The sequence below is a fragment of the Scomber japonicus genome, chromosome 15 (genome assembly GCF_027409825.1).
Source record: "Scomber japonicus isolate fScoJap1 chromosome 15, fScoJap1.pri, whole genome shotgun sequence".
NCBI lineage: Eukaryota > Metazoa > Chordata > Actinopteri > Scombriformes > Scombridae > Scomber > Scomber japonicus.
In genome coordinates this window covers 12,182,766-12,206,331 of record NC_070592.1, presented here as the reverse complement: position 1 = coordinate 12,206,331, position 23,566 = coordinate 12,182,766, and the positions used below count along the sequence as shown (strand labels likewise).

Genomic DNA, 23,566 nt, shown 5'->3' with positions numbered 1-23,566 from the left:
TATAAGTGTGTTATGATTCTGTTTGCAGTCGTACATTCTTCCAGTTGGGGTCAGAGGACGGAGGAGGAGGAGGGACGACGCCCATTGAGGAAACGTTGAAGCCGATGGACTGACTCAGGTTACCAGAAACGGCAGCCTGACCCAGATTATCCGCAACATTCTTCAACAAAGTGAAGTCCTCCTCATCTGAGAAGACACACAAAGAACAGAGAGATGTTACAAATAAATCTGTATTTTCTATTTTAGGGTTGGATCTGAATTTTTAGGCCAATTGAAAAACAGTCAGAGCAGCAATCAGACTTCTCACTAACCATTGGTGCTGTTAGAGGTCTGCTGGACTGGAGGTTTCTTGATCTCCAGTTCCACCTTCATGCCTGCGGATCTCTTCCTGCGTCGTGCTCCTCCATCCTCCCGGACGATTTTGGTGATGCGGATCATATTTGAGGGAACTTTGAGGAACGTAGCAAGGTTCTTGATCAGGTTATCTCCAAAGAACTCATCCTCAGTCATGGCGGGCAGCTCGAAGGAGATGAAGAGGACTGGGGCGGTTCGGATCTCTGCCGGTGTGGAGCCTCTCAGCACGACCTTGATCATCTTGTAGTCCTGGTCAAAGTAGTTGGTACCCATAGTGGCGCTCAGCTGGGGGACGTACTGACCTGGAAATGAATATACTGTTTAGACACTGCAGCTTCTTCCTGAACTTGATCACAGTAACATTATCTGTGTGTGTGTGAAGCATCATTACCTGGAGAGGTCGGCTCCTTCAGGGTGTAGTCAGTATTGTCATCGTTCCACTTCGCATTAGTGGGAGCGATCAGACTGTTGTTAACGTACACATCCAACCGCTGAGGCTTGGAGTAGAAGACTGACACCATGATGCTCTGTAAGCATTCAAAAGCAAAACATCACTTTGTGAGAAAATATACCTCAGTTTGAATTAAAGTTAATAATACTTGGATTGTAAGCGTGCTCTGACCTCAGATTGATCCGCGTTAATCATCATGAAGCGAAGTTTCTGAGGGCTCACGCTGCTGAAGTAGATGTCGAAGCTGCGGCCGGTGGCCACGATGCTGTGGAAGAGAGACACTCTCTTCTGACAGGTGTAGCCAGAACACCAACCGTGATCCTGAGGGCCTGGACACACAAACACACACCTGAATTAAAGACACATTTGCTATGATTGTAGACCCAGTCCTGGTTGTATCAGGTAGGGCCAAACTGATACTGGGTTGATGGGAATTGATGCCGATACTGATAGTAGGAGTAGAAAAATTCTGATATTGATATACATTTTTTTGCAAAGATCACTCAAATATGGTTATCAAACACTTGGGACAAAGATATGTAAAGGAGGCAGCATGATATTTTACAGTTTAACAATAAACTAAATAAATAAAACAAAAAACGACAAAAAAACACTTTTAAACTTGAAATAAGAAAAAAGGATCAAATATATATAAAATGCTGCATATCAGACAATATATATGCAGATATCAATCTATGATAGGCCAATATTGGCTGATAATATCAGTCAGGCTCTAGTATCAGGACTATAAAACTGCTCTTACCATTGATCAGATCCACATAGCCATCTCCGAGCACAGCGACTGGGGACAGACGCCTGGTCTCTGTGTCTGAGTCAAGACTCTCGATCACCAGCATCCTGTAATTCAGCCCGAAACACTTGTAGCTCTGCCAGGATTTTATGTAAGTGCAGTCTTTCCTGATCACACCTGAAAGAAAGATGAAGCAATAACAGACAGTCAGACTGAGCTTCGGTTTTCTTAGTTTTTCTTATATTTCGATTACATTCAACTTAAAGAAGATATACAGCCCATTATAGCTGTGTGACCGGTTTGTAACACATCCAACATTTTGCTTTGAAAATAAAATGTCATCCAAATAAACTCCCTAGTCTAGTTTTGTACCTTTGTGTGGAGCGATCTGGTCCACAGAGATGCGGCTGCCGTTGGGGTAAGTGAGCATGACTTTGGGGATTCGGTAGTCGCCCAGTCCCCTCCTGGGATCCCCTCCCCACGCAAACTCAGAATGAGGCACCACGCTTCCCACTGTGCCCAGGAACGACCCGTCCAAGTCCTTCAGCAAGCTCTTCTTCTTTGCATCACACTCCATGTCCACACAGTTAGACGGGTCTATCAACCTGAAGCACAAAAACATACATTGTTGATTTTATTCTTTGTCAAACACTTAAAAACAGAGTCAATCAAATCATATTCAGGTTTATGTCTAAATTGATGCTTTTTATCATTTTAAATCATAAATAAAACATGCAACTATTACTGCATTTGTTTAATTTGTACAGGATGACTCAGAGCAGCACATACAAATCAACACATTATTGTAATAACTTTGGAGACATTTCTAAGACACTTATTAAACTAAAATCAACTGTTATGTCAGTGTTTGCCTGTTAACTATTCTATTTCTGCTTTTATAAATGTATCAAAGATGTGTCCAGGTGAATCATTTGTCAATAACAGGCAAATGCCTCCCATTTTTTCTCAGCCTTTTCTCACTGCCTGATGAAGTTTAATCACATCCTACATATCTGTTCGTGACTTACCCCAGATCAGCCCTGTGGATGAAGACTTTGGCCAACTCTGTGCTGTCAATCATCTTCAGGCCTGAAACCTCCACAGGGTGCTGCAAATCGTCGTTCATCGGGTTGGTCATGAACATCACGTTCGTCTCGGTGGAGCAGACGTTTTTGAATCCAACAAACGTTGTGTCTGGGAAAAGAGAAGAAAACGGAAAATTAAGAAATAGATTTTCAATTTATTGTGAAGATTTTGATCACAACAGCAGCATAAAATAAACTACGACAAAGGCTCATCACCTTCAACACCTGCATCTTATTTTAAACTAATTTGGACTCACCAACGACTGTCATCATTCCTTTGATGGCGTTGTAGCTCATGGTCCCAGGATGGGGCTTCTCTGGAGCAGTATTGTGTGAAGATAAAAACGATGGCCAGCAGATTCCAGATCTGCCACCTGCACACAGTTAAAACAAAGATACCAAGTGAGGAGAGGTTGATTTATTTTAGTTTTACCAACCTGCGTTGATATGTATATTTATATTTAAGGTCTTAGTTTGTCAAATCTACACAATAACCCTAAAACAGCTAGCAAATCTAAAAAGAAACGTTGAAATAATGTAAACATTTAAGACATGTACAGTATATTCATTTTCCATGATTAAAATGATTGGGGATATCTAAATTAAAGGTCCAGTGTGTAGAATTTAGTAGCATCCAGTAGAACAGACTAATAATATTATTAAGTATGTTTTAAGTAGTGTATAATCACCTGAAAATAAAAATGGTTCTGTTTTTGTTAGCTTTGAATGAGTCCTTTCTATCTACATAGGGAGCAGTTCCTCTTCCAGGGAGGCTGCCATGTTGCACCACTCTACAGTAGCCCAGAAGGGACAAACCAAACACTAGCTCTAGAGAGGGGCTTTTCACATGTTGTGCGAGTTTTGTGGCCACTGTAGTTTCTTCTTTATACCTGAAGGTGGAGGTGGAGGGCTATACAGTTGTTTTTAATCTGCAACCTCACTGCTAGATGGCACTAAATTTTGGACTGGACCATTAAAACATGAAAAATGCCCAAATCAGTCTACTTTATAGCACAGAGATGTTGCCACAGAGTGTTTCAGAGAGGTTGTGCTGTACCATTGAGAGGTCTGGGGGCTCGATGTCCGTTGGTGATGGCCATATTGAAGTGGCTGTCGGACAAAGTGTCTGCACAGTTGAAGTTCGGGCTGCTGCCAACGATCAGTGCATTCTGGGAAAAGAGGAATACAACTGTCAATAAAAAAAGTAACAACTGTATGAAAAATGAGAGAATGAAGAAACAAATAATGACTCAATCACTTTAAATGTATTACCTGAATGTGTACTTTCTTATCAGCGTACACGTGGGAGACAGCAGGAGGAGCGTACATAATAGACATAACCCCCATCCCGTTGTCCACCAGGGTCACATTAGAAATGACCACGTTAATGATGACCTGTGAGGGTTAGAGGAAGAGGAGGATGTTATCATTTCTTGTAGATAATCTAGATTACTTGAAGCCGGCAGCTCCTGCTCTTTATTTTCTTTTTTAAGGAACCTAAATTCTTGTAAAACCTATTGATATCAAAGCCAAACTTCTTTAAAAAGTGAGCATGAACATAATAAACTTCAGTTGCTTCCAAACAGACACAATATTCTTTCTTCACAACACTGTTTATCTTTAGTAACGTGCTAAATTAAAGGTTTAAAATACTTCTACAATTGTCTAGATCAAAGCTGGATGCTCATTTTGCTCCACATGCCTAGTTTCTGTTGTATTTCAGTAAATCCCCAGTTTATTTTGCATTTCCTAACACCTAACTGGAGTCAAAACTCAACACACGTTCCAAAACTGTAGTCAAAAAATGATCTCTGAACTTCTTTTGTTGAGGAATAAAGTCTGTAGATAAACGTAAGCGTACCTGGAAGTAGATGCCGAAGTCAAGGCTCCTCCAGATGAAGAAGCCCTGAATTAAACTGCAGCCAGCCAAACCGTCTTTGTTCATATACACTCCGTACAAACCGCCGTGAGCCTCGTTATGAATCCACTTCTCATTCTCGTTCAGATTACCTACACAAGCACAAGTCATGTGGGAAAATGTCTTTGAGGATGTCTGACATGCATTTTTTTCCTGCCGCAAAAGTACCAAAATATAAGCTGTCAATCATTTATACTGCACAGTGAAATCATGAAAAGCATCCATGTCCTTACCTGGGCATGGTTCACCATCGATGCGGTACGCCACTCTCTCGTAACCTGCCACGATGTTATGCTGCAGGACAACGTTCGTCCCCTCGTTGACCTGATGTTGCAGAAAAAAGTAGACAGGTGAAAATGCAGCGAGTGTGTTTTTTAAAGGTATAATTACACTCTTACACATTAAGAAGACAGACCTCGATGGCAGCGTTCCAGGCAAAGTTGAAGGACTCCTCTCTGCCCTGGTATGATCCAGGCCACAATGTCATCATCACCAGGTTTCTCCTCACTGTTATCTTGTTGCCCCAAATTCTGATACCTGTAAATGGGCATATTTTAGCACTTAAAGGAGCTGCTGGTGAGAGCTGCTTCTGTTCCTGTGGTCACATTTAATTTTATATATTCTGTCTTTGACATGCTTTTTTGGTTTAGTTTTGCTTTGCAGTTTCTGTTAGGATTACTTCTTCATCATTAGTTGAAGCTAAGTGTGGTGTTTACCTTCTCCGACAGTTTGGTGGACGATGTTGTCGTCAACGTTCAGCCCTTCTGTTCCAAAGACTCCGATTGCCGGAGCAAAGCCGTCATGGAAAGCACAGCCCTGAAGGTACGAGTCTTCTGCTGAAACCTATTTAATGAAGAAAAGAGACAATTCTATTATTTATTTACTCTATTATTTTCTTGGCCTATAAAAGGGAATGTTAATACAGAAGTTTGTTGGACATGTCTGCCATCTTTTAAATAACTTCATAAAACTTACCGCTCCAAGGTTGAGGAAGGCCACAGAGTAGCGAGGGTCGCTGTAGTCGCTCCAGCCCTCCTGACCAGAGTGGAAGAACTCCACATTCCTGATCTGAGCCTTGCCTTAAAGAATACAATATCAAACAATGTGTTAAATATGTTTAAATAACAAGCAAATAATAAAAAAACAGAATAAACAATCAGAATGGGGCTGAATATGTGTGTCTATTAGTTTTCTATTATTTAAACATATATAACTCTAATAATAAATATTTTCTTTAAAAACAATAATTTCAAGGGTAATTTATCCAAATAACACAGAGTTGACATTTAACACAAAACAAAGAATGTCTTCTCACCTTTATAGTCGATTCCAGCCCAGGAGTAGGTGCCGACCAACAGTCTGGCTCCGAATGAGTCTTTCATCATATCCTCATACTCCTGACCGATGATCCTGATGTTTCTGGTCAGGAGGCCGACATCAGCAGCCAGAGTGTATGACGTGTCTGAGACAGAGTGAGTCTCACCTGGACAGAGACAAAGAGGAATCGCTATGTAAGTATTTTAGGTTGCATTACATTTTAGCGGACCCTTTCCCCAGGTTTCCCTCATATTTTCATCTGCTGTTTTGTTCAACTTCAAAACTAAAAGAGCCAAAACACAGTTTATGGATGTTGTGAATTAATTTAGAATGAAATAGTTCTGGTTTCTAAAAAGTTCCAATTCAACTTTTCCCAAGTTAATTTTTTCTTTGTAATCAAAATGATTGAACATATCAAGCCACAAGTCTTTTGAGCTATTTTAATAAAAAGTTAATTAATGGATAGCAAACTTATTAGTTGGCATGTAGCAAATGGATTTTAATCAAAAATGTTTTAAATGTAATTGTCACAATGTAAATTCTACATCATTTTTAGGTTCTGCAGACGTGTGCTGTGTGAGCTGTGACAGGTGTTGAACTGACTGATGTGCATGTAGGCCAGAGGCTGGTCCAGGGTTAGTACACGGCCGTCTGATGACACAGCAGTGATCTTGTGTTTTTCTGTTTCCGATGCATTGTAGCTCGTGGTGGAGATGACGACCTCGTCTCCAACCTGCACACATGAGCAGACACGTAAACAAAAATGACTACTGTCTGTCACTGGTTGTGTGACTCAAATGTACACTTCTATATGATTATTCTGCTTTTAAGATCTTTACATTAAATACAAATAAGGCAAATAAAATAAAACCACAGAGACCTGCCAGTCGACAGACTGTGCCAGTTTGAGGCTGTTGGAGCCAGCATTGGATGTAGCAGCTAGTTTGGTGTGGTAAACATTGTGAGGCAGTCCGTAGAGCTCCAGAGTACCAAACACACCTGTTGGACAACAAAAAAACAGACTTAATGCTCAACCGTGTGACCACACATCCATCTGGGCTGTGATATGAGTAATAGCACAGTATCCCTTAATAATATTATGTCTTTGTCAGTGAAGACAATGCCTGTCAATTTCATGATGGTAAACTGTACAGTCAAAAATGTGAATTAAGAATTCAAACATCTTCTGAGCGTAGCATCGTTAATATTTCAATAAATTATCAAAAAATCTGAAAAAGGTCATAATTAAAATGTAGATTTTCTTCAACCATTTATTTATAATATAGTATTATAATATCCTGACTTAAAATATAATGTATAATTTATGCAGTTATATTTGCAATAAATGAAATATTGCAGCATATTCTACAACATACTAAATGTATTGGACAATAACTTACAAAAATATCATATGAGGAAAATAGAGTTGCATTAAATACACTGTAAAGCTGCATGAACATTTTTATATTAGTTTTTATATTTTGTATTTAGAAGGCCGATTACTGAAACAAAAAAAACGTCTCTCATTTATCTCCCCGACTAACAAAGCAGTGACCATCAGATCTTGAGCCTGACACAGTATTCTTACCCAGCACTTTGGATCCCTGGTTGGGTCCGTTAGGCAGAGGCCAGTCTGGGGTGCGGTGGTTCCCTCTCAGTGTGATGTGCAGCTGACCTCTGAATGGCTCGTCAGCTGATCCTGCAAACATCCTGCCGCCCTGAAACAAGACAGACAAGATCATCACTTCACTGAACATCAAAGGAACCAACAGTGACACAGACAGCATCTGTCAGACTGTGATCTCCTCTTCATTTTGATTCACAGTTCTTTATTATGTATCACTTTTCTTTTGGTCTGTTCAGTTGTAGTTGTTTTTCATACAAGGTGCCTAAAGCTTAATTAAAATAATAATAAAACATTATTTTCTTATTTATAAAGATTACTGAATACCGACCTGGATGGAGATGTAGACAGCATCGATCATGACAGTGCCGTACACCGGTTCGGAGCGAGCTGGTCTGCTGGAAGATGTGTTCATGGAGTCGGAGATCTCAAGGACTCCGATGACCGTCAGCTTGTTGATAGGAGGAGTGTTGGTGTCCAAAACTACCCACTTTCCTGAGGGTCAATGTGAATATAAAGATATTGTGTAAATAGTTCATTACTGTTACAGCTGGCTCAAACTGACCTTTTGGTTGTTTAGGAATTTCAAAAGATTGAATGCATTTGCAGATATCGGTGCTTAAAGTATACAAATCATCAGACATTACCTGATGGGATGACCACATCAGCGCCTGCTGATGGTACAGTGAAGTTGTTTTCAGCTGAACTTTCCCAGAAAGAGGCATTAGACCAGCGACTGGAGAAAAACACACAGCATTAGAAAGGTTAAAACCAGAGTCAACATAATAACCACTTTAAATCAACAGTGCGTGCTTTTGATATAATAATTTCTCTTAGAGCAATTTCTGGCATTGCCTTTTAACGATAACCTCTAATATTCTTTGTTCCTGTTCATAAATGAAATGTTGCAGAGAGGGGAAACATACATGAAGTTGTCTGGCCGGCCGCTGGGTAGGGGGGCGAGTGTGGCGGGAGGCGGTGGCGTTGGTGCGATGCAGTCGGTGTAGAAGCAGCGGTAGACCCTTAAGCTCACGCCAACGTCTTTCATGGAGCGGTCAACACTGTTACGACGCCGACGCTTACTGACTGTCTTCCCAGACACTGTAGGAACAGGACAATGTTGAGTGAATGAAGAGATACACAAACTATTGAATGCTGTAAACATATTGATATTTTAGTTTGATTTGATAATGATAAATAATTGAAAGGACAAAAAATAAACTCCAATTAGTGAACTGAATGAGACAAACTATGATGTATTTCAAAAATATCTGTTATGAGGTGATGGAAACAAAATAACAACCCTGTTACGGAAAATAATAGCGATAATGAAGCAGATTCAAGTTTGTTTATGCTATAATTTAAAAGTATCCGTGATGCCTAAATTATACTATTTGTTGTTATTTACTTGAAGGACCACAGAATAAATGCAGAATTTTTCTACAAACGAAAGTTTCAGCTCTATAGAAACAGTCTGTATTAATGTTGCCGTATCAACTGGCTACTGAAATAATGTCAATAACAAAATCATTAAATGTAGCTTTAAACAGGTGATTATTCAATACTATTAATTCTTTATTTATTAATACTATAATTTATTATATAATAAAATTAAGAATTTACAAATGCATTTATATAAAAAAACAAGAAAAACCCTCAGTCACATATGAGAGGCTACAATCAGTGAAATGATTAATAAAATATGTCTAACCGATGAAGTAGAGGTTTTTGGAGCTTTTGTCGAAGTACCAGTCTCCGTTGTCGTTATTGTTGAAGCTTAGCGCCGTTGATGAGCCGTTCCTCTCGTCGACTATACGGAACCTGTCAGGACTCTGTGTGAGGTTGTGGTTCATGATCACGTATTGATCTAACTGTATGAGGAGAAAAAACACATGCAGAAACATCAGCGTAAATATGCAGAAAGCTGGTCATTGTCATGCATGACGATTCAATTATTTTCCTATACAACTACTATGATGGAAAAGATCTAAATGTACCTTGAAGCCGTAGAACTTTGCATCGTAAGTGATGTTTGTGAGATGATCCATATCATTGAAGTACCAGTTGTACGTTTTTCCAGAAACCAGCAGAGCCATCCAACCAAGCTTATGAGTCAGTCTTTTCTTCAAATAGGGAACCACACTGGTGCCTGTAACAATGACACAGACACAGTCAAGACAGTCTTATAATAAAGAAAGTTATATATTTCCAGCATGTGATTAAAAATGTGAACAGAACACAAACACGTTTTACAATGATGAATTATACATTTTGTAAACAGACCATAAAGTGGAAGCAGAGGGTTTACAGAGTTCATGATCAGTATTACCCTAACCCTATTGATTATTTTCTCCTACTTACTAATATCTTTGGCATTCAGAAAACACCTTCCAATTTCTCCAATGTGTCCAATTGTCTATACTCTGTCCTAAAATAAAAGTTAGATGCCCAGATGAACACTGACATAATTTTTCCTGTTCATACTGACCATTAAAAGATTTATTCATTATGCACTTTGAAAGTGATGGGGGACAAAATCCACAGTCCGACTATGCAAAAATGTTCTTTTTAAAAGTGTATTTAGAGCTAATATGAGGCCTTAGCTGACCACATTAGTCAAATCAAGTCAATATGTTTCATAGTTAGTGTCATTTTAGTGCCAAATTGTTGCGATTGTTCCATTGCAGATGAAAAGAAAAACACTGTCCATCGCACAAAGAGGGATTTTTTAAACTGAAAAGACTACCTGTGGAAGACGTCAACTTTGTTTGACTAACTCAGATGGATAAAGCCTCATATTATCTTAAGATAAACTTTTAAATACACTGTTGATTTTGTTCCCAGTCACTTACACTGTGAAAACATTTAGAGGAGATCTTATAATGGTCAGTATGAACAGGAGGAATGATTACAATAAGAAAAACCTGTTTCAGTGTTCATTTGAGAACTTGACTATTCTTTATTAAGGCTAACATCAATTCCCAATAATCACCAGTAGAGGTCAATAAAGGTTCCAGATTAGCTACTGCTTCCTCATCAACAAAATTACATTTGAATGTAGTAAGTCTGAGTGTTTTAATACCATGTTCATTGGTTATGATGGCATCTTTGCCCTTCAGAGAGCTGGGTGTGGGGTTGTTGAATGCAAAACGGTGGAAGTTGACAGTGTGGTCGCACACAGCGCCGGGGAAGTTGCCAACGCTCCACTCGGCACTCTGGGAGCAGTGCGCAGGGTCGAGCAAGGAGCTCATAGGCACAACTTTGTGGTTGATGTTTCCTGAAAAACAAGTAGTCATGGTCAATGTAAGCTGCATCACTTCTAAAACTGAGAGCCACACAGTTCCATTGTCATCAAAATACTATTAAATAAGCTACTTGTACTTAGTGAAATGAACGCACACACTGTAGTTTATATTAAGTCAATTCCATAAACACTGACTGGCTGCTGTAAATACTCACTAGACCACCGTCAAATATGTATTAATCCACCACTTAAAATAGGCGTGAGAAATAAGAGAGAGAAATAAGTGAGAAATAAGAGCAATACAAAAATTAGCAGTAAGACTGAGTACCTGTGAGGGAGCCATCAGTGTCCACCAGCTGCACCTCGTGCTCCCACTTGAAGCCCCCCTTGTTGTTTGAATTGAAGTACTGGACTCCACTAAACCTGACAGCCCAGCCTCCACACCGATCGATACACAACCCATCGACAGTGGTCACTCCGATGGCTGCGCAGGAGCCGCGGTTGAAGTTGATGAATTTGGTGTTAAGGACACTCATGCCATCATCGTATGGCGTGATGACACCTCGGTGCGTGCAGTGGTTGTTTCCCAGTCCGAGCTCATCCACATGGGCCACAATGGTGCTGTTGGACACCAGCGCCCCTCCACTCTCTCCGAAGCTGCTCACGGCCCACTGAAAGATGCGCTTGGCTTCAATGCCGGCTTTCTCGTTGTTCACCATGATGAAGCCATCGAACTGCACTGCGCCCACGTTGACCCACTCTGCACCTTTCTCACAGTTCCAGGCAGTGAGGGAGCGGAAGACAGCAGGCTCTGGGGTTTTGGATCTGCAGCCTCCGCTCTTCATGGGGAAGAAGTCTTGGAAGATCCAGAGGCCGAACCAGCCCTGGGAGTGTGCAGTGTTGTTGTGAAACTCACCGAGGGGAACCTTCTTCTGGCAGATGTTTCGGTCGAAGGATGGGCCATCAGGGTGTTCATGCATACGGTACCAGAAGCCGAAGTGGGTACCCCCTGCGGCGGTATTGTGGCGGATGATGTTGTTGGGATTGGTGACCCAGTAAGCGGCGGGAGTGACGTCATCGTTTAGCAGGCTGGTGCTTTGTTTGACGAACACAGCCAGGTTGTACTGCAGGATGTTCTGCGTCTCGATGCCGTCCTCAATAAAGAAGGCCCCACCCATGATGTTATAGATGACGTTGTGCTCCACCAGCAGTCGGTGGGTGTTGTGGATGGTCACGGCCCTGTTGAAGGTTTGATGGATCGCACAACCTCTGACGTACGACTTGTAGTTGATGTCTCCCATCAGATGCCAGTGGATGGGATAACGTCCCAGCCTGAAGGCCTGTCCGGCATGGAAGAGCTGGGGCACAAAAGCATAAAGACTTTAAACTTTATCATTTCACTTTCAAGGAGCAAAAAGTAACAGACTGTGAGGATGAGGACTTTTAGGAAAACAGGTTGAAAGTTAAAATGCGATCTGCTAAGCACCTCCACATATTCCAGTCTGCCGATTGCAAGATTCTCATTTGGCCGGGGTGCGTGAAACATGATGCAGCCTCCAAACTGATCGCTGCCGACTTCCTCTCCAAACCTTCCTTGGAAACAAGTTTGGGTGGTGAATTCACCTGCAGTGAAGAGATAAAAAAGATTAAGATTAAAAGATTAAAAACCACCATGACCACACACAAGGCTTACATCGCAATGCCAAGCTGTTATTTTTACTTTGATATTATCTGTAAAATATAAAATGTAATCACAAAAGATCAGAAATCTCACAGACGATCACTACGACACAGTACCTGTGTTGAAACCATCCGGACAGGCTTCGATCTTGTCGTTCCATTCTTCATGTTGGGCTCCTCGAACCAAGATGTTCCTGGTGAGGAGACCCACCTCTGCTCGGCCCTCAAACACTGTCCCGTCAGGCAGCGTGACGCTTACCCCGAGGTGAGTGTACTTGAGTGGTTCGGTCAGGGTGAGTGTCTTGCCATTAGCTGACACGCTGGCGATCTTCCTCACCTCGTTCTCTCTCTGACTGTGCCTGAAAAACAGAAATAAAAGAGTGAAGACCAAAGCAAGATTACTTGGTTATCCAGCCAGATTTTGAGTTTAATTCAGGCTTAATTTGATATAGCCCACCTCCTAACCAGTTGGCTTGCTGGTAAAAAAGACTAATTATTCCTGCAGGATTCAGACATGGATAAAACTGCCAAAATGGCACAAATGTCAAGTACCCAATTTTTTTTTTTTGGCACATCAGACTATAAATCATCTTCCAGGCTGTAATAAGGCCCAAAATGTCCCAAAGTGTTGGATTAATAAACATAAGATTTTATATCGGACTGGATTTCAATAGCTGCATATTATTCTTATTTCTTAATTTATTTTCTTAAATATTCTAGCTGCATTCTAGCTGTGTTACTGTATTCTATACCAAGTACCTCACTAAATATTACTCACTAATAACTTAATTTCCCCATGCTAGCAAGGCTTTCATAATACTGAATACTCTGCTCATGATTTTTTTTATTTTGCATGTCATTTGACTTACAATTAGGACACCTCACCTTTCTTACGTCAACACTTAAGTGGCAATTTATACAACAAAACATAAACTGTGAAAAGCAGTTCACCTGTAAACTTTCATAAAAGAAAAATCTAATATCAAATATTAACATTGCTGTGTGATTATGTGCATTTTATTGGAGTTTTTTTTACCCCTCAAAGGAGACAAATATGTGAATAATGCAGTTATTTCCCCCCCCACGTTTTCCTGTCAGGCAAGATATTTGTGCTTCTGTTGAACAGCTGAGATTTATTTCAACTTTACAGGATTTGGTTATGTTCAGGATTAGCTTGATGTCGGATATAACCCTGACATCTCTCCTTTGGGGGGAGGGGCACATTGTTATAAAATACACTGTCAAATCTCTGCCTCAAGGTGTGTGTGTGTGTGTATGTGTGTGTGTGTATTTGGGAGTGCTTGTTTGTGCTTGTACAATCTACCTGTGGCCGGTGGAGGCGATGACAATCTCATCTCCGGCTTTCCATGTCACTGCCTCCAGCAGCGTCAGTGTGACGGAGCCGCTGGTCGCTGTCTGGGACAAATGGGTCCAGGGGACAGGAACCGGAATACCTGGAGAAACAGGTTATTAACAATGACTTTCAACCTGAGGAGGGCAGGAAAGGTGTCACTAATAATAACATAGCTGCAGGACAATTGAATGACATTGTTGGCATACAATCATTATGTGACATAATGACATATAATCAGGGTTTTTTGGAATATTTGGGTCACTGTTTTGGGTGTCTGTTGCTTAGCGCCTTAAACATTTTGGATGCACATATAACAAACTGACTGTATTCAGATTCTTCACATACATAAAAGCAGTGATCACCAATATAACAATACTTCATTACAAGTCATAATTATTCTTAAGATTAAGTAACAAAATAGTAGTCATTACCCCGAATGGCCTATTTGAACTTTTTCACTTTTTATATGAAAATAGAACTTTCAGGACTCAGTTTCACACTAAAATGACTTGATGAGAGATATATTTCATTGAATAGTGCATGTTCTTTTAGCTATATTTTTAGTAATGATCACAATTTGTACATTATTATCAGAGGTTTTCATGTATTAAACATTTTAATATTTAAAAAAATTCATGAGCTCCTGCTTGTTGTAAAAAAAAGTAAGTTGATGTTTTAGGAGAGGGTTATATTTGGGATTATTTCTTATCAAGGAGCAGTGATATGTCATTATATCACATAAGGATTAAAGAAATTAGATTTATCACGTAGTGAGCCTTGGAGGTGCTGATAGGTGGATTTTGTTATCTTTGGACAGAGCCAGGCTGGCTGTTTCCTTCTGTTTCCACTGGTTGTGCTAAACTAATATAACCGGCTTCTTCAAATTTATCATGCAGACAAAAGAGTGGTATTTTTCAACGCAAATTACTGAATTTCCCAAAATGCTGAACCAGTCAATTTCAATGAAGAGTGATGTGAATTTATAGTGACATTTTTCAACTTTACAAATAAACCAACTACAAATCATTTGTGTGCACCAATCTTATGTTTTTGTACCATGCAGGTCCAGCACGCCCTCTCTGACAGCCAGTGTTTTTGTTCCATAAACAGGAAGTTCTGGTGAGCGCAGGTTGCCATGAAGTGTGATGATGGCTTTGTGTTGGAACGGCGCCCCTTCCTGGCCGATCTGCAGCCGTCCGCCGTCTGTGATCAGGATGTTTTCTGCCTGCAGCTCGATGTCCGCTTCATCAAACACCAACGTCCCTCCTGAGCACAAAGAACCAGCAGGTTACAAACTACACACAAGTGGCAAAAAATTTCTTATTTTACTTAATTCTGAGCCTAAAAAGACTCTTTCTGTGTCATTACAAATACACAAGGTCTCATAACTATCACACATTAAAAAGCAGCCATGAGAAAATGATTTCTGCACCTTGAATAAGGAGCATTTTCAGCACAGGCGTGCTGGTGTCCAGCAGGATGGTCTGGCCTTTAGTGATGACGGCAAACGAGCCCCTCTCGGGTGGAGACAGCCCTCCCCACGTGAATCTGGACGACCACACATCAATGTAGAAGAAATCAGCGTTGTCCTGAAAAAAGACGACAAGTAATGGATGAAAATATGTCTTTAAAATACATGAAATCTTTATTATATTGTTGGTGTGAAGATTCCCTTCAAAATGCAAGGTGAGCAAAAACAGCACACCTGGAGTGATGAAGGTGTGAGCTTAATAAAGGGAGTTTAACCTTGGTCATATCTGATAACTTGGACACCCTGCAACCAACATTAAAATCTCAGCTCTTTTACTTTACTCACCATTTTGGCAATGCCACGGTCTCCGATGCTGACTCGGACTTTGGTCTCCTGAGACTGCCGCTGAGCGTTGGTCACACAGATGATGTGTGTGTTGTTGGTGGACTTGACATCACACACAGAACCTGCGATTGTCACGTTGACTTTGTTCATGTCAGTGCTGTAAAGTGAGAAAGTGAACATGATGATTTATGATGATGATGAAGAGATCATCTAGTATTGTCTTAAAATTGGCATTATATTCTAAAATAAAGGCTATATTATACATTGTATAGCAATATGTATCATATAGTGTATGTATATAATAGAGTAAAATATAATATCATAATTATATTATAATATTATACATGATAGAATTAGTGTTATGTTCTCAAGGCTTAATATTAATCATTTAGTGTATGTCTACTAAAATATAATATAATATAATATAATGAAGCAATGTAGTATAAATAACTATACACTATAATATAATAAAATGCTATGTTGTTTTATTATGCAATATTATCATAAATCAGTTCATTCAGTCTATTCAAGCTATATACTTGGCATTGTGCATTCTTCTTTGAAACTGAGAGTCATTGCGTGCCAAAAATAAGAAGACGTCTGCATTAAACCCAATGAAAGCAATGAAATCCCATGAAACAAAAGCAATTGTGTAATGTAAGTCGAGCGCTTAATTCTCAATCAATGGCTGATAATCTGGGTGCGTCTCTCCATTGTGTCATGTGTACATTGCAGAGACTCTTCTTTTACAGCACCTGAAACCAGAGCCGGTGATTGTTAGCCTGGTGCCTCCAGCAGTTCCTCCTCTGCGTGGAGAAACCTCGGTGATCACCGGAGTGAGCTGAGATTTGTAGGTGAAGCCATTTGATATGTTGACGGCATCCAGCTGGTTAATGACAGCAACCAGGCAGCTCACCTGTGACTCCGTGCCTGTCAGTACACCCGCACATAACCGCAGACAGACAAATACAGGCGACAACAAAAGGATGAGAAGAATCAAGATTAGTGCATAGAGGTAAAAACAGCAGCCTAAGATGTCTCATCCTCCCTGACGACTTATTGTTTTATCTGAAAGGTCTGTCATTTTCCACTACCCTGAGAACATTCCTTGTAGGTCATGTCTAGCTCCATTAGACCATTGAAAGTTCAGCTTAGACAGGACTGGTCTGTTATACTGAGTTAGGAAAAAATAACATCAAAAACCAGCAGGAACACATTCTTTTTATAGAAAAACTTAAGATAAGATGGAGTCTTATCACCTTTAACTCAAACCTTAGAAACCTTCATACTACAAAAGGCTCTTGTTTTGAAGATGGATTTCTTAAAATCTAATGGATAAACTAACAAAAATGTTTTTTGGGCTTTATCTTGTACGTATTATGAAGGACATGTTGGCAGCAATGATGTTTTTAATTTTCTCCAAATATACTGTATATATAAACAGGTGATCACCACTTGTAATCTCCCACCTGCTTTGGACAGAGGATAACTCAAGTTTCCCAGCATGAATCAATCACTCATTATTTGAAATCTGGTCATAGTTACCGTTGTTGAATGGGGACTGGCAGTAGAGACGGCTTGATGTCGACATTTCTCTGTCAACTTCACACTCCTCCCCACAGATCAGCACAGTAGAGTTGTGCAGGTCGAAGCCAGACCCCTGGACGGACAGCAGGGCGCCGCCGCCGAAACCGCCTGAATCACAGATCAGAGAAAAATTCAATATACCTCAAACTTAAAAAACAACCCTCATCAATAACATCAAAACTTTTCTTGGAGTAGTGGCAGCTGCTAATAAAGGTGTTGCAGTTTGTTGGAAAAGACAGTAATAGTCCCTCTGTAGCAATATGGTTCAATGAGATGCTATCCTGTGTTCTACATGAAAAGAAAATGTAACATTTGGGAAAACTAACAATATAATAAAATGTGGGGTCCTGTTAGATTTCAAAGAAGAACCCAAACCCTATTATTTTTTGTGTTTTGTTCTATATTATTATTTTTCTTCTGCTTCCTCTTCTTTCAATGTAGTCTGATGTATATGTTCTTGTGTTTCTGTTTGTTATTTATTGAATACTCTGTGAAATGTGCTTAATATGAGTTATTGTAAAGGAGAATATATATTTAGATTCATATTTAGATTTTGGTGGGTTTAAAAAAAACCCAAAAAGGGATGAAAACATTTTAACAGGAAATTCAGAATGTAACGAGAAACTTTAACAATGAGTGTGGGATAATTACAAATAATAAGTTTGAAATGTATATTATGTATAAGTAATGCTTATTACTTCTAGAATTCATAGTATAAGATGCTAGAGAGGTTTAAAAAATGAATTAATGGTTAAATTAAGACTTTTCATTCTTGATTTGAAAATGTATTTAGTATGCATTAGTATTTAATGTGTCTGCAAAGAACAGAAATGTGATCTGGTCTTTATGGGGCTTTAATTTTTTCCTCAGGAATGCCAAGCTATTTTTCATGCAACACGTTTCTTATAATATTTTAAATTTAGCTGAAGCAGCAGAATGGTTTGTTTTAGACCCGACTGTCTCTCTTCTTACCCTCGTTGGGCTGCACACTGCTGAGAGTCAGCTCATAGGTGAACATGACCTCTGACTGGGCGTAACCTTTGACGTGGTGACGAAGCATGACTGGGTACGACCCCCCAGGGTTGTTTCCCACGGTGCACTGAACCTGGGTGTTGCTGACTGAGGACACACTGCAGGGAACGTGGTTTATGGAGACGCAGACGTGGTCTGGGTCGGTGCCAAATCCTGAACCTGTCAGTGTGATGACTGAATCGCTCGGCCCTGTGGGACATAAACAGAGAAGAAGAGGTGATGAGAGGATTGGGTGGATGTAATATGAGTATACAGTAATATATTCAGAGACATTGTAGCGACTTTCTCATTTTATTCATTTATATGGGTGTTGTCAGATTAAAATAAAGCTGCTTTAATTATATCAACCCTATTGTTTTTTCTGAAATAGAAGGATTACATAAATTGGGTTAATTGCTTTTTTTATTTTTCCAACAGACTATGATCCATTTAGAAAAATGGCTGCTTTTCTTTCTTAAAGTGGTCTTCTTAGGCTGAAGAAGACAATGAAACATATAGTGGTTGCTACTCTTTAGATTACGAGGGAGAAGGAGTCATGATCTGTTTTATCAGAGCAGTTGCTTTTTTTTAGTTTACTATCAAAATGTAAGAATTTGTCTAAATTATACTGAATCAAATTTACAGAGGTGGAAATGTATGTTTTTTCTTAAAAATTAGTTCTCTTTTATTCTTATTATAAAAACAGTTTTGTGTTTTTTTTTAAATTAATTATAGTTTGTAATACTTCAGGAATCAAACATAGATCTCAAATAATGTAACAGACTCCTCCTCTGGCCTGCATTCAGGTTGCTGCTTGTTGAGAAGTTGATATCTGGAGTATACTAAAAATATTTTCTCCCTACTAACCGAGCACAAGTGTAACTACGACTACAGGATGTAGAGGACCATAATTACCAGTGGTGGGGCTGATGGAGCTGACGACAGGAGTCTGGGCTGCAGAGTAGGTGAAGTTGAGAGGAGGATACTCCACAGAGAGGACTTCGATGTTGACCGTCACCAGCCCCTCGCTGTGAGGAGGCGTCAGGCAGCGGAGAAGACTCGGTGTCACCTCCTGGATTTGGCAGATTTGGCCACCAACCGTCACGCTGGTGTTCCCTGGAGCGAAGCCGTTTCCTGTGAAGACAAGAGGGGTTCCACCTTCCAGGCTGCCCACGTCGGGGTTCATGACGGCTTGGGCATGACTGCTCAGGGTGATATGACCTGATGCCAGACCTTTACTTCTCACAATTACTTTGACTGTGTGGTTGCCTGCAGGGAGAGCGCTGACATTCAGCATGATGCTTCCATCAGTCACTGCGGTGACTTGCAACTCAATTGTGCTGGCGAAAACTACCACGTCATCCATGTTGCTACCAAACCCTGAGCCAGAGATGGTGACAGTGGTTGGATCGCTGATGCTGTCGGGGGAAATGCTGCTGACTGTGGGAGTGATGGAAGAAGAGTACACGAAGGAGCAGTTTGAGTGACAGGAGCTCTGGATCCTTCCCACCTGGACGACGACATCACCAGTGTGTGCCCGAGAGGGAGACGTGTCACAGATAATGAGAGTGTAATTGACTGACACATCAGCGCATGACTCGCTGGCTACAGTCACTTCCCCGTTGGAGAAGCCGGATCCGTGGACATGGAGCCTGGTGTGGCCAGTGGTGCTGCCGATATGAGGCGAGACTGAGTTGACAACAGGCAGAACCACAAAACGACGGCCGAGCTCTTTTGGTACAGCGATGATGGCGCTGCCCAAGTTGTTAACTTTGACAGCTACAGAGAGGGGGATGCCGATGGGAAGTCCGCTGTTCTGGCTCAGCTGGCAGTAAATCTCAGAGTAAGAGCTGTTGATCACCTGGCAGGGCTCGTCTCCCACCGTCACCTGCAGGATACAGAACAACCCAGAGTAAATCAGAGTACATCTGGAGAGAAATAAATTATTTGTATACAATCTAGAAAAAAACTGCCTACTGATTAGTGATAGATTATTATCTGCAGAGGATAAGAAAATTAAACCCCCTAAATTTTAAGCATTACAAATAATGATGAGATAATGATTATTTTGGGGGCTCAATAACAAATATAGTGTTTAATTAACAATAACTACATATTAATGTGGAGTTTTAATAACTAAGTTGTTCTAGTTTGTTTTCCCTTTACCTCAAGGAAAATGTAATTACTGGTTTGTCGAATATTAAAGTGCTGATTCAAATCAAGTTTTCTTTCTAAATTTTAAGAGCTGAGATTTTTGATAAAAATAGTTATTGTTAGTAAAAACACAACTGATTGGGATGTTGAATATCTTACAGACCTCAGAAGAAGTTACTGACTTTATATAATATTTCAACACATATCAAAACATGTATTAAAACAATTAAAATGGTGCTCATATAACCTCTGCTTAATGAAATTATAAATAAAAAACAATCAAAGCATTTTAGTGTTTCAATACATTCTCAACACCAAACCCATTAGTTAAGAGCTAACGCTGCTAACCTCATTGGCGCAGGCAGTGTCACTGAAGCCATTTCCCTGGATGTGGATGAGCTGCTGGTATGAACCTTGGTTGGGAGAGATGGAGTTGACTGTGGGGGTGGAGCAGGCGGAGGCACTGAAGGAAAAGCCGTCTGATGTCTCATTGGTCTGTTTGCACTGTGACGCTGCGACACACTGAGGGGTCGACCTGGCATGACGTGAACCTGCAGGGGGGACATTTTGAACCACTCATGATGGACCAAACTTGGAATTTGATTTTACTTTGAGCTGGATTTTTATATTTCCAGTCTATCCAAAAATGCTCAAAGGTTAACTTAATTCAACTAATCTGACATAATTCATTTTCTTTTAAATACTTAACATAATATAATAAATTTCACCTCTGATATCATCTTTCAAAGGCACATCTCCATTGATTCTCATGGAACACAACAATTATTTTTATTTCTTCATATTTAGGAAAATGCTGCGGAGTGATCATGTTTAATGCACATCTATACATTTACCTCCAGTCACGTGTTTGGCCATCATGCCTCCCACGCTGACAGAGACCTTGTTGCTCTTGTCCTCCCGAGGCTCCACTTTCACAACACCTTGCAGCACCTTGACGTTGGCATCATCTATGTAGCCACTGCTGTAGTAGTATACACCAGGCACTGTGAACCGGTGGCCAAAAAACCCTGAGGGGAGCGAGAGACAGAGACATCATTACTACATAGCGTAGATTGACACAGTACTTGTTGTTCTGTCTCGGTCATGCATGTTGAAAGGTGTTGCGCATCACATGTCACACATCACATTCTTCATGTGTCACTTGTCTCATTTATCACACCATCGTGAAAAACAGAATGAAAACAACGTGAAAACAGAAAACAGGAAAAATGATGTTTAGTTGAGATATTTTATGAGCAGCGACAGCAGAATGTGATAACCGAGAATGAACCCAACAAGCATGAACAACAAGGAGAGAAAAGGTCAATGAAGAGGCAAAAGGAGCTGTTTTTCTATTAATAATAGGACAAACATGGACTCTAATTAATGCAAGAAATGAGGAGCTTCAATTAAAGCTGTAATATTATGACTATTTCTATTTTTCTCTCCATTCACGTAGTGATCAGAACAAAAACTTAACACCTGTTTGTCATGCTGTGAATTGTAGGAGATCACTACCCAAAGCAGTGGTTATTACTTTCAAAAATGCATCAGTTCTCACTGAAAACAAGGATTTTAATAACACAATCTCACTTTTATCTTATTAAATAAAGAAAAAGAAAAAAAAGAACATAACACAATCCTACATGAAAAAGTTTTTAAGGCTGGATTTTCTGTTAATTGGAATAAAACCCAATAACAAATAGGAAAAAGGGCTTTATTATAGTAAATGTGAATGCTTCTTATCATGGCTTAGTGTTCTACCTTTAGCGGTCTTGGTGTTTCCGCTGTTGAAGTCTCCTCCTTCATAGGTGGTACCACTCGGGCTGGAAACACTGAAGACCCGGTACCCGACGTTCTGGAAGGCCGGAGCCTCCCAACGCCACATTACTGTGTCTCCAACAAACACGGTCAGTGAGGCAGGACTCCACGCATACCCCTCGCCATAAGCTGGATAACACAGACAGATATAGAGGTTAGATAGTTAGAAATGTACTCATATACTACAATAGGTATTCTGCCACAGGTGACAGCTTTGTCGCTTGCAGCGGTTTCACGTAAATGAATCCTGTTTTTGTTGTGGCCTGCTTGACATCTGGACAAAGGATGGAAACGTAAACCTACTGTGATGGGATCCCTGGTTGGTGACGACGTGGGTCTTCTCTTCCGACTTTACAACACACTGCAGTTCACTGTCCGAGGCAGATTTCACTTCACACTCAGCTCCTCCTGTCATAAAACATGTGTGAGATAATATAGGAAACCTGATGCAGTTGCACTGTAGTATTGCTTTTCCATATTTGCATTACTACAGATGATCACCAGCCAGCAGCCAACATGTAAATATTTGGTTTTGGTCAGAAAGTGTTTCCTCTCAATCATCATTCTGATATCAAATTCCATTGTGAGAAAACACAATACTGAATACTTTATTGTAACATAACCTCTGTGTTAATCACTTTCTCATGTTGCTTACCAACAGAGACTTTGTTGTGAGAGGTGTTGAAGCTGAAACCAGATCCAGAAACAGTCAGCCTGGTTCCTCCCAATAGAGAGCCAAATGTGGGGGAGATGCTGTGGATTTCCAGGATGTATTCAATGCTGGCATTCACACCGCTGTAGATTAAAAGGAATCATGTTTATTGAAAGCAAAACTGAGAATGTACTTTAATCTGTTTCAACACTTTTCATTTTGTATTTTATTTTAAAGTGTAAAATCAGTATTAATACTTAAATATCAAAGCATTTCCATTAAATAAATATCACAAGTACAATAGCAGCTCTGTGAGGCTGCATCTCACTTTGAGAAAAAAAAATTCAAACTCTCGAGCTGGCGATACTGTCGGCACTCTTTCAGAAGGTAGAATATGTAAGAGTATTTTGTCATCACTCACAGTATGGGAATGTCTTTCACAGTTATCTGTACCTTGTTTGGGGGTAGCCATTGTTTCCAACCTGTACATCTACCTTGTACAGACCGGGTGGCAGCACAGGGAGAAGACAGGTGATGTTCGTCGCCGTCCACTGCACAATGACACATTCTTTCCAGCCTACGAGCACGGAGCTGTCATTGTCTTGAGCACCAAGGTTTGAACCCAGGATGGTGAGAACTTGATGTCCTACATAAAAGAGACCAAATTATTACAATGAACATGTTTCCACGAAAGAGGTCCTGTCACTCAAGTGCCAAGATAATTATTACTTGTCAGCCAGTTTCCAT

General features: G+C 40.2%; 1 protein-coding gene across 1 annotated transcript in view; it reads right to left on the bottom strand.

Annotated features, from left to right (window-relative positions):
* The window catches only part of LOC128373880 (fibrocystin-L-like), a 42,620-nt gene that overhangs the window by 2,114 nt on the left and 16,940 nt on the right, over positions 1–23,566 (bottom strand). Inside the window, exons 33-74 of the mRNA XM_053334074.1 lie at positions 23,273–23,465; positions 22,823–22,962; positions 22,471–22,575; positions 22,111–22,296; positions 21,201–21,374; positions 20,695–20,897; positions 19,108–20,080; positions 18,154–18,402; positions 17,140–17,289; positions 16,350–16,524; positions 15,595–15,751; positions 15,211–15,367; positions 14,835–15,044; positions 13,749–13,878; positions 12,542–12,783; positions 12,231–12,367; positions 11,073–12,102; positions 10,583–10,777; positions 9,498–9,649; positions 9,212–9,371; positions 8,422–8,601; positions 8,148–8,243; positions 7,832–7,995; positions 7,465–7,594; positions 6,757–6,875; positions 6,480–6,609; positions 5,875–6,042; positions 5,531–5,638; positions 5,276–5,395; positions 4,975–5,096; positions 4,793–4,883; positions 4,503–4,651; positions 3,914–4,036; positions 3,699–3,810; positions 2,899–3,015; positions 2,585–2,750; positions 1,929–2,161; positions 1,569–1,733; positions 977–1,134; positions 746–881; positions 312–656; positions 35–186 (exon numbers count right to left, since the gene is read on the bottom strand). Of these exons, the coding sequence (XP_053190049.1) occupies positions 35–186; positions 312–656; positions 746–881; positions 977–1,134; positions 1,569–1,733; positions 1,929–2,161; positions 2,585–2,750; positions 2,899–3,015; positions 3,699–3,810; positions 3,914–4,036; positions 4,503–4,651; positions 4,793–4,883; positions 4,975–5,096; positions 5,276–5,395; positions 5,531–5,638; positions 5,875–6,042; positions 6,480–6,609; positions 6,757–6,875; positions 7,465–7,594; positions 7,832–7,995; positions 8,148–8,243; positions 8,422–8,601; positions 9,212–9,371; positions 9,498–9,649; positions 10,583–10,777; positions 11,073–12,102; positions 12,231–12,367; positions 12,542–12,783; positions 13,749–13,878; positions 14,835–15,044; positions 15,211–15,367; positions 15,595–15,751; positions 16,350–16,524; positions 17,140–17,289; positions 18,154–18,402; positions 19,108–20,080; positions 20,695–20,897; positions 21,201–21,374; positions 22,111–22,296; positions 22,471–22,575; positions 22,823–22,962; positions 23,273–23,465 (8,402 nt within the window). The remainder of the gene's footprint in view (positions 1–34; positions 187–311; positions 657–745; positions 882–976; positions 1,135–1,568; positions 1,734–1,928; positions 2,162–2,584; positions 2,751–2,898; positions 3,016–3,698; positions 3,811–3,913; positions 4,037–4,502; positions 4,652–4,792; positions 4,884–4,974; positions 5,097–5,275; positions 5,396–5,530; positions 5,639–5,874; positions 6,043–6,479; positions 6,610–6,756; positions 6,876–7,464; positions 7,595–7,831; positions 7,996–8,147; positions 8,244–8,421; positions 8,602–9,211; positions 9,372–9,497; positions 9,650–10,582; positions 10,778–11,072; positions 12,103–12,230; positions 12,368–12,541; positions 12,784–13,748; positions 13,879–14,834; positions 15,045–15,210; positions 15,368–15,594; positions 15,752–16,349; positions 16,525–17,139; positions 17,290–18,153; positions 18,403–19,107; positions 20,081–20,694; positions 20,898–21,200; positions 21,375–22,110; positions 22,297–22,470; positions 22,576–22,822; positions 22,963–23,272; positions 23,466–23,566) is intronic.